The 14,356-nt window shown below is 38.8% G+C and overlaps 1 protein-coding gene across 1 annotated transcript in view; it reads right to left on the bottom strand.

The window, feature by feature from the left end:
- The window catches only part of CNTNAP2 (contactin associated protein 2), a 634,054-nt gene that overhangs the window by 72,713 nt on the left and 546,985 nt on the right, over positions 1-14,356 (bottom strand). The window contains exons 17-19 of the mRNA XM_052697656.1: positions 12,899-13,117; positions 10,266-10,502; positions 1,744-1,989 (exon numbers count right to left, since the gene is read on the bottom strand). Coding sequence (XP_052553616.1) covers positions 1,744-1,989; positions 10,266-10,502; positions 12,899-13,117 — 702 coding nt within the window. The remainder of the gene's footprint in view (positions 1-1,743; positions 1,990-10,265; positions 10,503-12,898; positions 13,118-14,356) is intronic.

The raw sequence follows: 14,356 nt of genomic DNA, 5'->3' as shown, positions 1-14,356 counted from the left end.
CCCTCAAGTATGCTGATATTTATTCACCAGCTATTTTCCCCTCTTTATTTCCTCATACAACTATTGCCACTTAACATTTAAACTGTTCTCATAGCTAGTATCTGCTGCAGAAGGATTTTAAGAAAGGCTAGTATTTCAGATTGTTCAGCTATTGGACTGAAAACAGCTTTCATTTTACAACCCAGAAGCGTGACAATGATCAGCACCTCAAAACCAATGTTTGTACATTCTCTGGATTGCAAACTGAACAAATCACAGCTATGCCTTGAACTATGCAGGTGACTATTTCAAATTTGAGCACATCAAGTAGCACGTTGTTGTTGAGATTATTATCCCTGCCGTAGCAAAATTATTTGAAGTTATATAAAGTATGAGTTTCTTTAAGGAATGAAATGATGTGCCTTGAATAAAGTGAAATTGCAACAAATTTACACTGGCATCCAATCAACACAGGCGATTTCCTTGCTCTCATGTTTTGCTGTGGGTGACACATGACCATCTGAATTTTATGGAAATTTAATGGTATGTGGTAGAATGAAAACTTCAGGTTATATTGTTAGAAAAGAGTAATCAAAAGTACTAAACAGATATGCTGCTAGTTTTTTTATTTTCTAAACAAGTGTCTACTCTTCATAGCAGATTTTAACATTCCGTTACAAGGAAGGATTTTTGAAAATGGAAATGTAGACCTCATTATTGATAGAAACCTGAAATGTTCCAGGCTCGGAAAGTAGCTCAAGAACTTTAAAACTACATAATTTTCAGGGGTAAGAAATGCACCATTCGGAATTGAGATATATTATCTTTTATATTCCACCAGAAAATGGTCTATCTCCAAAATTCCATAACTATCAAACTTTTTATAGCGTATTTTATGCTACATTCACATTTAGTCACCTCATGCACAGTTGGATTTTCAGAAAAATAGTGCATTACACTGATACAAGTTGTAATGATATTATTAAGCTTGCTAGTGTTTGTTGATGGATACCCCTGCCCTGCAGTTCATTTAGGTAGCAGAAAAAGCTGTCTCTGAAGCAAGGAGATAAGGAAGCTCTGCTGAATCTTTTTACCGAGGAAATAGGAGATCCTCCTTGGGATTGGTCACTGAATATGTAACATACTTCTGGGAAATTTGCATATGTAATATAATTCTGAGTAACTTCTGCATACGTAATATAACTCTTGGAAAACTTCTGCATATGTAACACAAGTTACGTATATATGCTGAAGACCTTTTGTACAAGGTGTGCATGATAGAAGGATTACCCCCACGAATCCAACGCTGCTATTAAATGTCTAACACTCCAACTTGAGTCTTATAGTTTCCTGATTCACTGTTGTATGGTAACAACGCTTACCATTCACTACAGGGGATGTTGCCATTGATTACGAACCATTTATTTCAGTGCCTACATGTGGTTGCCTAATTATCACCTTCATAATGCTATTTTAAGGCATGGATCTAGCTGTTATAACAATTTATTTTAAGAAATGATTTATTGTTTTTGTCTGTTTGTTTTGAGAACTGTTGTAAGCTTCGGCTAGTGAAACCCCTCAAAATTGAAGAGTTACATCAGACAAAATCTAGTAAAGCAGAATCAGTATTCAGGTCTTGTATATTTTACTTTCAAATGACAAGGGTGAAAATAATTTCTCATTAGTTCAGAGTTCAGCTGAATGTCAAACTGATGTTATTATCAATTGTTCCTTCAGGGGAAAGAGTCCAAAGCAGATGCTTACCGGATGGCTTGACAAGCACTGCCATGAAGTCCTGGGTATAAGAACTGATATACAAAAGGACACAAGGGGACTTGGTGGTACTGAAGCTGAAGCTGAGTTCTTCTTTATTCAAGTTATTGCTGGTCGCTGTAATCTCAGGATCTGTAGAACTCAACAGTGTTCGGCTAACTAAATCCTTCATGCTAGTCCCTGGGGAATGGAAGTTGTAACGAAGCCACATTCCTTCTTCAAAAAATGCTCCCACATCTTGAAAATTAGAATAAAAGAAAGAAAGAAAGAAAGAAACAACAAAAAAGAAGAACAAAAGGAAAGTCAAACTGAATCTGCTGACACTTGTATGAAAAATACTACTGTTAACCTGAGCAGTACTAATATGCGCACATTACTACTGATGCATTACTTACAAGCTTTCCCAGTATTTAAGTTAAAAGCCACACTGTTTTCCAATGATAATGAAAAGGATAATGGAGATCACACTTTGCTATGAATCCTGGATGCCTGGATTCACACAGTTAAGGAAAGATTTCCTTCAGGTCACAAAGAATATGTATGTCTATGTTCCATACCAATGCCGCAGATCAGAAGAACCGCACTTTAGATTTAATCACATAGAGGTCTTGCAGTAGATAACATTCCACAGAAGGAGATACAAGGACAAGAGATTTAGGAGGCACCATTAACAAACACTGTCAATGAAAAGGAAATGCAGAAGTTCTGATCAGCAAATTCCAGTGGATCTGGAATAACTTCGCAAAGGAATGAAGATGATTTCCCAACATGAAATATTTGAAATATCACTGGACAAAACAGTATAATACAACCTTCTTCAACCACAGTCCTCCAAGAGAGTTGCCAAATCAGGATGCCTTATGGGAAAAAAATTAACTGGGGGACTTGACTTATGGTGGGAAACAAGGCATAAGTCACCTGACCTATAGCTCCCAGGAGGTGCTGCTCCACAAAGTTTTCAAAGCTATCTGAGACAAAATCTCATTTTAAAATACTCTGGAGAGAAAATAAAATTACCTTTACCAGAGTTAATGCTTTAACTAGAAAAAACATTGCTATTATTTTGCATTATGATGAATTCTGCCTATCTCTTTACATTGAAAACATAATTCAAGGTTGTCATTCTCATAGTGGAGGCTGATTTTGACAGGCCCCTATGGGAATCACTGCACAGTTTCCTATAATTTGTAGAGGATAGTCTTCTTGGCCTATTGGGAATCACTAGACTAGCTTCCTACAGCAATCATTCATTCTCTGATATTGTAATACTGGATAGGCTTTGCTATCTGGAACAATATCGTTAATGGAAAATACAAACTCTTTGTGATCTTTCTTAAGAAGACACCTTTGTGAACATTCAGAAGGGAGTAAAGAAAGGTGGATAAATACTGTAAATATAGCAAATAAGTACTGTAATTGAAGAATAGTTGGAAGCAATGCTCAAAAATGTCACCACTCGTTAAAAAAAAAATCCTTCATCACTTAATGTCTTCTGATATATCAAAAATTGCCACAGATTGGTGCCTATTATTCATATAACTTCTAGAAAATCAATACACTATCTTTACTTAAAAGGAAATATTCTTTTATCCTCTTTTAGTACTTGGAATCATCATATCCTTCACACAATTCAAAGCAAAAGCGTTATCTCAAAACATATGAAGCAAGATGTTGATTTTACAAACTATGTTGTGATATAGACTAACTCAGGAATAAGTCTGCTGTCTTTATTCTGAGTATCTGAGCACAGTACAGATAAGAAGGTAGGTGAAACTGTTGTAGATTTTGTTGATGATCCTTTCCAGAACTTTGCTGAATCTGGTTCTGGAAAAGCTCTATGCTTACCTGTTCCCACATGAAAGTTCTCCAAACCACAGAATATCGTAGTCTATCTCACTGTGTGGCTACATAGAATATGGAGTCAAGTTGTGTTCCCAAGGCATTATAAGTAACCTGATCATTCTGATAGATTTAAAACTGTCATTTGACGGCAGAAATCTCAAATAACCTTGAAATAGTCATAAGGCATGCCATTCAGTTTAACAGCTATATTTTACTCTAGGGGTCAGCTTAAGTACTCCTGGATTACATGAGTGCTGACATGGGGCTGAACTGGAGGCTGTGCAACACGTATTTCACAGCTGTAACTGTTGTCAATGAGATTTAACTGTTCGTTACTGCAAAGAAAGCTGTAAGCGATGGTTGTCCAACCTTTTGGCTTGTCTGGGCCCCATTTTGTGAATAGAAACTTTATTGGGCTACATATATGTAGGTGATTCCAAAAGTAATCCTCCTAATTAAAAGGTCATTCCTCCTAATTATTTCCATGGAAACAACTGATACAAAGAGCACTATTTGATAGAGCAAATTCTTAGCTACAAAACAATATTTTTTCAACGTATGTCACCACCATCAGCTGTGTATTTTCACCAGAAAAGATCAAGAGTCTGCATGCTCCACTCATAACAATGTGACCAACTGTCACCACTGCTGAAACACACCATCCACCACCCTAATGTACTCACATTCACTATTTAATCTCAATCACAATTAAGAAAATGTTGATAAATGTCAATGGGGGCAATTTTTTCCACCTGGAGGAATTCTCACACCTTTGCTTCATACACGCCTCCATGGCAGACATAATTTTGTCAGACTGCCCCTCTGCTGCCATCTGCCACACAACAACAAAATGTAATGGAATATTGGTGGGAAGGCTTAACTTCTACTGCCATAACACCGATATCCACAGGAGGCATTAGTTTTGGAGCATCCCTCACAAAATAAACAATATCATTACTATATTAATAACATAACATTTTAAATACATTTTTTAAAACATTGAAAAATAAAAGAGAAAGAGGAACAAGAACATAAAACTAGTGGGATATTTGACCTTGTTTTTGTGAAACTAACACTCCAATCTGGTTTGATGGCAGTGGTTGCAATTATTGTGAGGTCTCAAGGTGTTTGTCAGAGATTTTTGATGAAATTTTACTCTTCCTGTACTTCATTCTTGACAATAATTGCTCAAAATGTGCATACTGCCAAAAAGTGATGACATGATGTCATGGTTTTATGATTTTTTTCCCCCCTTGTCATGGACACAGATAGATCTAGGGATAACTCCATGACAGTTATTGGTGGAGAATACAGGCAATCTGAACCAAATCTCAACCTTTTAATATTAGCAGGAAAAAAAAAACACAACAAAAACGGTTTCTTAAAGTCAGAGATTTGCAGAGTGCTGTAGCTAGCTTTGACCTTCATAGGTTAGATTTTAGTCTGGGCAGTGTACCATACTCTGGACACTCTTCCCAGTTTTTTCTTTTTTTTTTTTTTTTCTCCTCTAGCAACTGCCAGCCATGGATCTGTTCTTTATTTTAGGAGTGCTGTATAAAGGGTTAAAGGCCATTATGGTTTTTGGGACGTATGGTTTCTTATTAAGTTCTCCATATTCTGTTTTGGAGCTGTATATGTAAATATCCAAGTAAGGGCACTGATGAAGGCTCATGCCTGGTACCCATATACAATGTTGTATAATTTGAACATTGACAGTTACATCCCAGAGGGAGCAAATAATTTTTCAAACAATTCCATGTTTATACCAGTATCCAAGTTCTCCTCTCTGTTCCATATGCAGTTTTGGAATTCTGGCTTAATGTTATCAATTCACCTGAATGTATTCTTCTTCATTTACATTATCTGGAAGAAGCCTTCCCCACAACCACAGAATGGTTGCAGGGAATATGGAAAAGTTTAGGAAAAATATTAGAAGCGTGGGGACCCCCAGTATCGTGGGATTTCACTCTTGAACACCTGTGGTTACCAGAGAATTTAATTTACCCTGATGGATTGTGTTGTATTGTGGAGAAGAATCACAGATAGAAAGCTGCTGTGTGGAGCCCCACATGACAAGTTGCAGAGGCCACTGAAGGAAAAGGAGAATCAAGCCAATTTGCAGAGGTAAAGGCTGTCCAGCTGGCCTTAGGTGTTGCTGAACGGGAGAAGTGGCCAATGCTCTATCTTTACACTGACTCATGGATGGTGGCAAATGCCTTATGGGGTGGTTACAGCAGAGAAAACAAAACAACTAGCAACAGAGGGGTGAAATTATTTGGGCTGCTGAACTGTGGAAAGACACTGCTGCCTGAATAAAGAATATGGATGTAAAGGTGTGCCAGGTGGATGCTCATGAGCCCAAGAATCGGGCTAATGAGGAGCAACAAAATAACCAACAGATAGGTCAAGCTGCCAGAATTGAAGTGGCTCAAATAGGCTTGGTCTGGCAAAACAAGGGTGAGTTATTTTTAGTTCAGTGGGCCTGTGAGACCTCTGGACATCAAGGAAGAGATGCAACATATAAGTGGTCTAGAGACCGAGGGGTGGACTGAACTATGGATGCTATTGCACAGGTTATTCATGAATGTGACACATGCGCCACAATCAAACAAGCCAGGAGGATGAAACCTCCTGGGGGAAAGATTGATAGCAAAAGTATAAATATGGGGAGGCGTGGCAGGTTGACTATGTCACCTTGATCATGACACTTGTCACGATCTCATGATGGTAAGTGTTATGTGCTCATCATGGTGGAGGCAACCAATGGGTGGCTTGAAACATATCTTGCACTCCATGCTACTGCCCAAAACACCATATTAGGTCTCGAGAAACAAGTCCTATGGAAACATGGCACTCCAGAAAGAACTGAGTCAGATAATGGGTCCCATTTCAAAAATTCCCTTGTAAATTCTTGGGGCAAAGATCATGGCACTGAGTGGATTTATCGTATCCTTTATCGTGTGCCAGCTTCTGGTAAACTTGAACAATACAATGGGCTGTTAAATACTATGCTGAAGCATGATACACTGATGTGGAATAAGGGATGGAATGCCACGGTTTTATGACTTTTGCTATCGATATTACACATCAGAGCATCATGTGAAGCTCAGGGAATTAAAGAGTTAACACTCGAGTTCTGTGGGCTGACAACTTTCTGGATATGTGGTCCTCATAAGAGAAGAAGAACCCAGGGGACTTCGCGTTCAGAGAGGAAGGTCAGACCTGCAAGTCACGGGACTCTCTTGCTGACTGGCATTGTGTGGGTGTGCTTCCTAGCTGCTTCACCTCCAAAGGCCTTTGGTTTTGGACACACTGTTTCTCATTTTATTTAATTTATTAGCCTCAATTCCAATTATATCTTGTATTATAGGTGTTATCTTGCATTCCAATATCATATTTAATAAATTAACTTTCCTCCTCAGATTCTTTCCGCTGTTGTGTTTTCAGGCCCATCTCCCATTTCCGAACCCTTCCCCCTATCCCCTTCCCCTTTCCCATGGGGTCCCCAGCCCTATTACTCACAGTACTGGGCTGAACCTGCCTGTAAACCACCAACACCCCCTCTCTCCTTTCCCCTTCTTTTTGGGCTGGTGAGCCTGTGGTCCTGCTGTCCCCCTCACAGACACAAACAGATCTAGAGATAACTCCCTGACACTTAAGTTGTGATTGTGAAGTGAATGCTGTTTTTCTCTGCTAAGATGGGGATTACGAAAGTCCATTAAAGAGACATGCTTCAGCCACCTTCTTTTATGTCTGCCCATATATTTCTACCTTCATTTCCTTCTGTCATAATAGAGCTTTGTCCTTTGCTGAAGATGCTCATGCATCAAAGCACTTCATCAAAAACTAAGCGGTGTTCTTCAGATAACCGGATTCTAATGAGTCTCTAGCACTATTTTATAAATCCCCGTAAATATAACGTATTTCCAGTGCATAGTCACAAGCAAAGTGTGTGACTGCTGACCTAAGTAATGGCTTTCACTCTTCCTGCATACAGGAATTTCATCATGTTTGCAAGTAAGTTATACCCAGAAAAAAACTGTTCAGGTCAGAACCAGAGTAGTCTTTTACACTTCAATTTTATTGACTCAAAAAAAGAATTGTTGCCATGTCATTTTTAGTGAATTTAGTTTTAATACTTTTTTTTTTTTGTCATAACTTTTCAAAGTGGTTTTCATTTATGTTTACCTATTTTTTTTAATATGGATAGAAAAATGCCAAACCTGCCAAAAACAACTCTAAGTAAATGTATTTTTCCTGGATGTGAATCTAACAGAATAAAAAAACAACTAGAGGAATAATTTAGTGTTTAGCACAGACAAACACTGGTTTGGTTGATTTGTAAGTGCTGTTGTATCAACAGTAGTAATATTGCATGGTTCAGTTCTTCGTATCAGACTTCCCGTCCAGCCAGAGGCCTGCAGCATAGACAGTGCTATTTTAGGCATTTTTACTCTCTTCAGTGTCATTAATTTTTTCTCTTCACCATGCTAATGAAATTTGGAACACATTGCAAACTCTGTATCCTGGAGCAGGAAACTGGAAACAGAGATCAAATTTTTTGAAAGACTTCTAATTTTCGCCATCTTCCCTTTCACTGTCTACGTTTTCTTTATCAACAATAAAGTTTATGTAGCTATGAAGTACCTAGTAATTCTGTTGCATTAGTGTAGAGGTGCTAGAAACATTTCTTTATATCCATAAGACTTTATAAAAAAAATTCAGATTGTCCATTTCCATTCTTTCAGTGCTGTAAACCAATGTACTCATCCAGAATATCCCCAGGCACTATTTACTGCAGATGACTTCATGGGGCTGCTCTGTAAATCCAACCATGAAGTACTAGGATAAGAGTTAAAGCATAAATTAAGCACAAATAGATTGGTTTGGGACCATTGTGTGATCAAAATAATTATAAAATCTCTGTAACAAATGGTGCTGATAATATTAAAAACAAGTCATTTCCAGCCCATTAAATTTTACATTGTAAATTTAACTGGCATTAAGACTTTTAAATCAAGAAAAACAGTTGAACACGTTATAAAAGTTGCTGAACAATCTAGACTTGAAAACGAAGAGCCAATAATATTCCCTTGTGGCCAAGAAGGCCAATGCTACCCTGGGTGCATTAAAAGGAGGGTGGCCAGAGGGTGGTTTTCCTCCTCCTGTGTCCTGGTGAGATCTCATCTGGAGTACTGTGCCCAGTTCTGGGCTCTTCAGTTTAATAATAATAGAATCATAATACAATGGTCATGGAAAGGCTTGAGTTGGAAATGACCTTAAAGATCATCTAGTTCCAACCTCCAGAGGCAGGACTGTCAACCACTAAATCAGGCGCTCAGTCAGGTTGTCCAGGGCCCCATTCAATCTGTTCTTGATCATACCCAGGAGTGTTTGACCCTGTCCCACATGACATCCTGGTTGCTGAAATGGAGAAAAGTTTATTTGATGGATGGACCACTTCTGGATAAGGAATTGGCTGAATGGTTGCACTCAGTGAGTTGTGGTCAATGGCTCAAAGTTCAAGTTGAGTCTGGTGGCAAGTGGGACCGGTGGTGGGACTGGTGCTATTTGACATCTCTGCAGGCAACATGGACAGTGAGATTGAGTGCGCCCTCAGCAAGTTTGCTGATGACACCAAGCTGAGTGGTGCAGTTGACATATTAAAGGGAAGGGATACCATCCAGAGGGATCTAGTCAGACTTGAGAGTTGGGTCCATGAAAATGTCATGAACTTCAACAAGGCCAAGTGCAAAGTCCTGCACCTGTGCTGGGGTAATCCCAAGCACAGTTATGGGGTGGGTGGTGAGTGTTGATGAAAGATTCAACATGCTCCAGCAATGTATACTTGCAGCCCAGAAAGGCAACCGTATCCTGGATTGCATCAAAGGGAGCACGAAAGGAGCTGGTCAAGAGAGATGATGCTGCCCCTCTACTCTGCTCCTGTGAGGCCCCACCTGGAACACTGTATCCAGTTCTGGGCCCCCCAACGCAAGAATGACTTTGAGTTGTTGGAGTGGACAGTGAGATTGAGTGCACCTCAACCCCTCTTTCCAGAGAGGGGTCATGAAGATGATCAGAGGGTTAGAGAACCTCGAGGACAGGCTGAGAGAGCTGGGTTTGTTCAGAATGGAGAAGGCTCTGAGAAGACCTTATAGCAGCCTTCCAGTATTTGAAAGGGGCCTATAGGAAAGCTGGGGAAGAACTTTTTATAGGGCCAGGTAGTGACAGGATGAGGGGAAGTGGTTTTAAACTAGAATAGGGTAGATTTAGACTAGATATTAGATGGAAATTCTTTACTATGAGAGCAGTGAGACGCTGTAGCAGGTTGCCCAGAGATGATGTGGATACCCCCTCCTTGGAAGCATTCAAGGCCAGGCTGGATGGGGCTTTGAGCAACCTGGTCTAGTGGGAGGTGTCCCTTCCCATGGCAGAGGGATTGGAAGTAGACAATCTTAAAGGTCCCTTCCAACCCAAACCATTCTATGATTCTATGACCTGCTATGAGTAGCAGCATTGCCGTTTTTACAAAATATCAAATTTAAATCATGGATGCATAATTTGGCTTTCTAGTAAGAAGTATTGAAAAGGATTTAGTTTTTAAATTAATAAAATCTCAAAAATTGATTTAATTATTCACCCACACTCTGCCTTCTGCGTATTTCACTTACCTTTAATGCAAAATGGTCCATCATACGCTGTTTTGGAGCAGTCACAGGAGTAGCCATTGTATTTCTCAACACACTTTCCTCCGTTGGCGCAGTACATTCCATAGCTTGTGCAGTGGCCAGAGCAGCCAGGCTTCACCCCTAGAGTGACTTTTGCTCTCTCTTCCAAGTCCAGTGTTACCCCATTCATCCTTAATGAGCGAATGCAACCTAGGAAGCCCTGCTGGCCGCCTGCGGCACCTGCGCAGAAATGTTAAATAGACAACAGTGAAGAGTTTTATAGGAAATATCCTGCTAGGCTTCTGACAACAGGTAAGTAATTTAAGTAACTTATTTATACAAGTGAGGCGCTACAACATCCTAGTGAAATCAAAATCAGTGGAAAGTGAAACCTCAGTTTTCAGACTGTGCCAAAAATATACCTAAAGAGTAAGTGCCTTTGCTTTACACTTATCAAGCTTTAAGAGATGACCATGGAAGAATTGGGCTTGGCTACATTGCTAAGATATAACTGTGTTCGGTATGTAATTATTGCTGATGGATGCTAACTGCAATATCATAATATGTTACATATTTGAAATGTTTAATATGGGAAATGGAGAAAGAAGGAATAGGAAATACAGATGCTCATATCCAAGCAACATCAGGTATGATGCTAAATTGCCTAAACACAGGGAGAAGGACACAGCACTGAAGAGCTGTATTTGAAAATCTAGATTGGAATGTTTTTCTTAGCAGTCACTAAGAACTATTTTTTTTTCCCGGTAAATACTTGCTGTAAAACACGATTTTATCTCAGAAAGTCTTACTCAGAGCTGGATTAAAAACAAACAAACAACAACAACAACAACAAAAAAACCAAAAAACCTGACATTGCAAGCAAAAAGCAGTGAGAAGTTGCCACGCAGTGCTCTCGTCCCTTTGATTACTGCAGTCCCAGAGTGGGATGAAAAGCCCCACATATGCCTGAAGAGATCTGAACACTCATCTCTGCAGGGCACAGAATACCTGGGTAGGGCAGAGGACTAAATACAGACTATCTGCTGCTTCAAATCAGCCACAGAAATCAAAGAGGCTGCTTCAAATCTGTCTGGTCACTGGGTAATTTGGATTAAGAGGAGATAGTCTATTCTGGTCTCTTCTGAAGTGCACAGAGCAGAGGCCATTCAGTGTGGTTCCACTTGATGCAAAATAATATACACCATGGTGATGAAAGAATTCTAATGCTTATAATTCTCACATCTTTCCTGTCCTGGTGGATATTCTAGCCCCTAGGATTTTAAGTAATGCTTCATGTTCTCTTATTGTCCCAAGGAATACTTATCACAGAAAATGGAGTACTGAAATTATTCTAATTCCATGTCACTCTGCAGGCTGTAATACTCAGAATGTTCACTGAGGACACTTGAACTCACATCAATTCTCTGTCAGACTCAGCTAGAATTTGAATCAGAGACACTATTCTTTGCAAATTATAGGAAATGTATCTGATTCAGAAAGAAAGAAAGTCAGCTGCAGGTTTGGACATTCAGCGTTTGGCAGTACAAGTACCAAGCATTTCAAAAGATGGATGGTACAAGTGTTAATTCAAAACAATTTATAAAAATCAACAGTTGTTAGCAATTCCCTGAGAACTCAGGCTTGAATATTTCCAGCTCTCTTTTCATAAAAAGTCTTGGTATTTCTTTTGAAAGTCTAAGGCTTTGTCTTCTAAAAAGAATTAATATTTCAATTTACTTGGAAACAGGCTTTTATTGGGATCACAGCCAGCAGTAAAGGAGAAACTCATTGTGTAAACAATGGCTGTATCTCTGGTGATGACACTTTAAAAGTGGTTTACAGCAACATCTGCTGCTTACCAAGGAGGGAAAGGCTTTAAACAGTATTTTGATTAATTTATGCATTTGTATCTGGACTAACATGGAAAAAAGTGAGGTAATGTCTGTTTTTTCTTCTTCCTTCCTTTCCTCACTTAATAGATATATAAAGAGGTAGGAAGGTGCTGCTTCTTTGCTCACTTTTTCATGTACTTTTGATTCCAACTAGTGGCACTTGCCATGTCTGGCTTTTGGATTCCTAGGTCTAACAGTCAGAGAAATACAAGTACTGCTGGAATAACACTTAAAAAAATGCACTGGAAATTAGCATCTCCAGAAAGCAGCTGTATTCATTTGGTTCTGGTGAATGAATTTTTGTGACACCATGTGATTCTATTCTATGGCAAATGGGAAAACTGCCCATATGACTAAAGAGAAACTATTGCAGTAAGAGCAAAAGCATGGACAGTGATCAAACCCGTGTGACTAGGATGGACACAGCAGGCTCACACAGTCCTGGCATGATCTATGCAGAAATTTTAAATTCAATTGTAAATAAGTACATGTGAGAGAGAAACTGGCCAAAAACAGGAGCTTGGCACTACTGCCGAAAAATTACACGTTGCCGGTACCGAATATTTTCTCTTAGCTAATCCTCTTATCTCCGCAGTTTCACAGGTGCTTGCTATTTCTCCTTCTTTATTATTATTATTTTTTAATATTTGGGAAGGCATCTTCCTGTGTTAAATTAACTGATGCTTAACTGGGGCAGAGTGTTCATCCAGTACCTGAAGCCTGGTTATCTCCTCTGCGCCTTACCTACATAGAGCTGGCTGTACAATTCCAGTCGTGTGTGTCCTTCCGTCGGCGCTTTCCGGACTTCTGGAGGCAACTGATCTACCTGCAGGCTGGCCTGTTTGACGTTCCTCTCTGCCCTGACCCGATGCCACTGGTCATCATTCAGCTGACTGGGAGACCGGACGATTATTTCCACAGGTCCGTTTCCAACATCAAATGAAAATGAAACCTCTGTAGCAGCTGAAACATTGAGCAAAATCAAACCCATATTATGCTGTAAACATACGCATCCACACTTCTTAAACTGAAAATATTTAAGTAGAAATACATACTGCTCAGACACCATTCAGAATTTATAAGCATGTTTAGCTCCTTCTAATGAGGTGGAATTAGAGAAACGGCTTTCCAAGAAGCCATTCTGAAAACGTTCTACAGCATGTGACAGAAATTAAATCAGTTAAAATTAACTCAGAGTGAAATATATCCTGAAAGAAGAATTTTTATTTCCACTTATATTTTCAATAGTATCAGAGAAATATGCTCATAATCTTTTAAAACATCAGCAGATCTTGAAATAAATTCCTCTTTTTTTTTTAATTTTCGGAGTTTTTTCTTTTTTCTTCTTTCTCTGGGAGGCAGTTAATTTCTACAACAAACTAATAAATATATGAAATAGTGGTAAATAAGTGATGTGAAATTTTCCGACTGAAAAAGGAATAGACTCTTAGCAAACACTATAGCATTGTTTTTTAGTAAAAAATTCAAAGAATGTTTAGATATTCTACAAATGTCCAGTAAGCTCTACTAGGCATTCCATCAGGTCATGATGAATTCCATCATGATATATCAGTATAATTGATACTGGTGGTTGTACAGGGAATGTACATAGATGATTTTGACTGAAGAAATATAGATTTCCTACTGAGATTTAGTTTATACTAAATGTATTTTAAAAATTATTTTACAGTGGCAAAACACCAGATGAAAGAGTTACCACAGGATGGGTTATTATTGACAGCATTCACAAAGGAGGAAAAATATAGATACCCGAGACTTCCATTTGATTTGTTTTTCTAAAACATACAAAGCTACAATGCCATTTTATTTTCCTGAAAAATCTCTGGTCAAAGCTTGCCATTAAGGAAATAAAGATGCTTCATTTTAGTGCTATCACACCTTATAATTTCAGGGATTCTGACAATAAACTCAGGATAAGTAAGCAGTAGAGTAAAATCTCTTCAGTACTTCTGCAGTATGTTATATCCATGTTTGTTTTCAAGGAGATGTGTGTATTTGTCCCTTACATTTTGCTTTGAAGAAACACCTCAGATCTCTTCACTGTCAGGCTTGTCTTACTTCCAAAACACTATCTTTCACTATCTTTCTACAGTACTGTAAAATGAGAATGCCTTTGTAGCACATTCCTCTTATTCTGAGGCAACAGACAGCATTGTTGATATTTTTATGGGTTCCCTGAGT

Source organism: Tympanuchus pallidicinctus, unplaced genomic scaffold (assembly GCF_026119805.1).
Source record: "Tympanuchus pallidicinctus isolate F22 unplaced genomic scaffold, pur_lepc_1.0 scaffold31, whole genome shotgun sequence".
In the NCBI taxonomy this organism is placed as follows: domain Eukaryota; kingdom Metazoa; phylum Chordata; class Aves; order Galliformes; family Phasianidae; genus Tympanuchus; species Tympanuchus pallidicinctus.
This window is presented reverse-complemented; position numbering and strand designations above follow the sequence as displayed.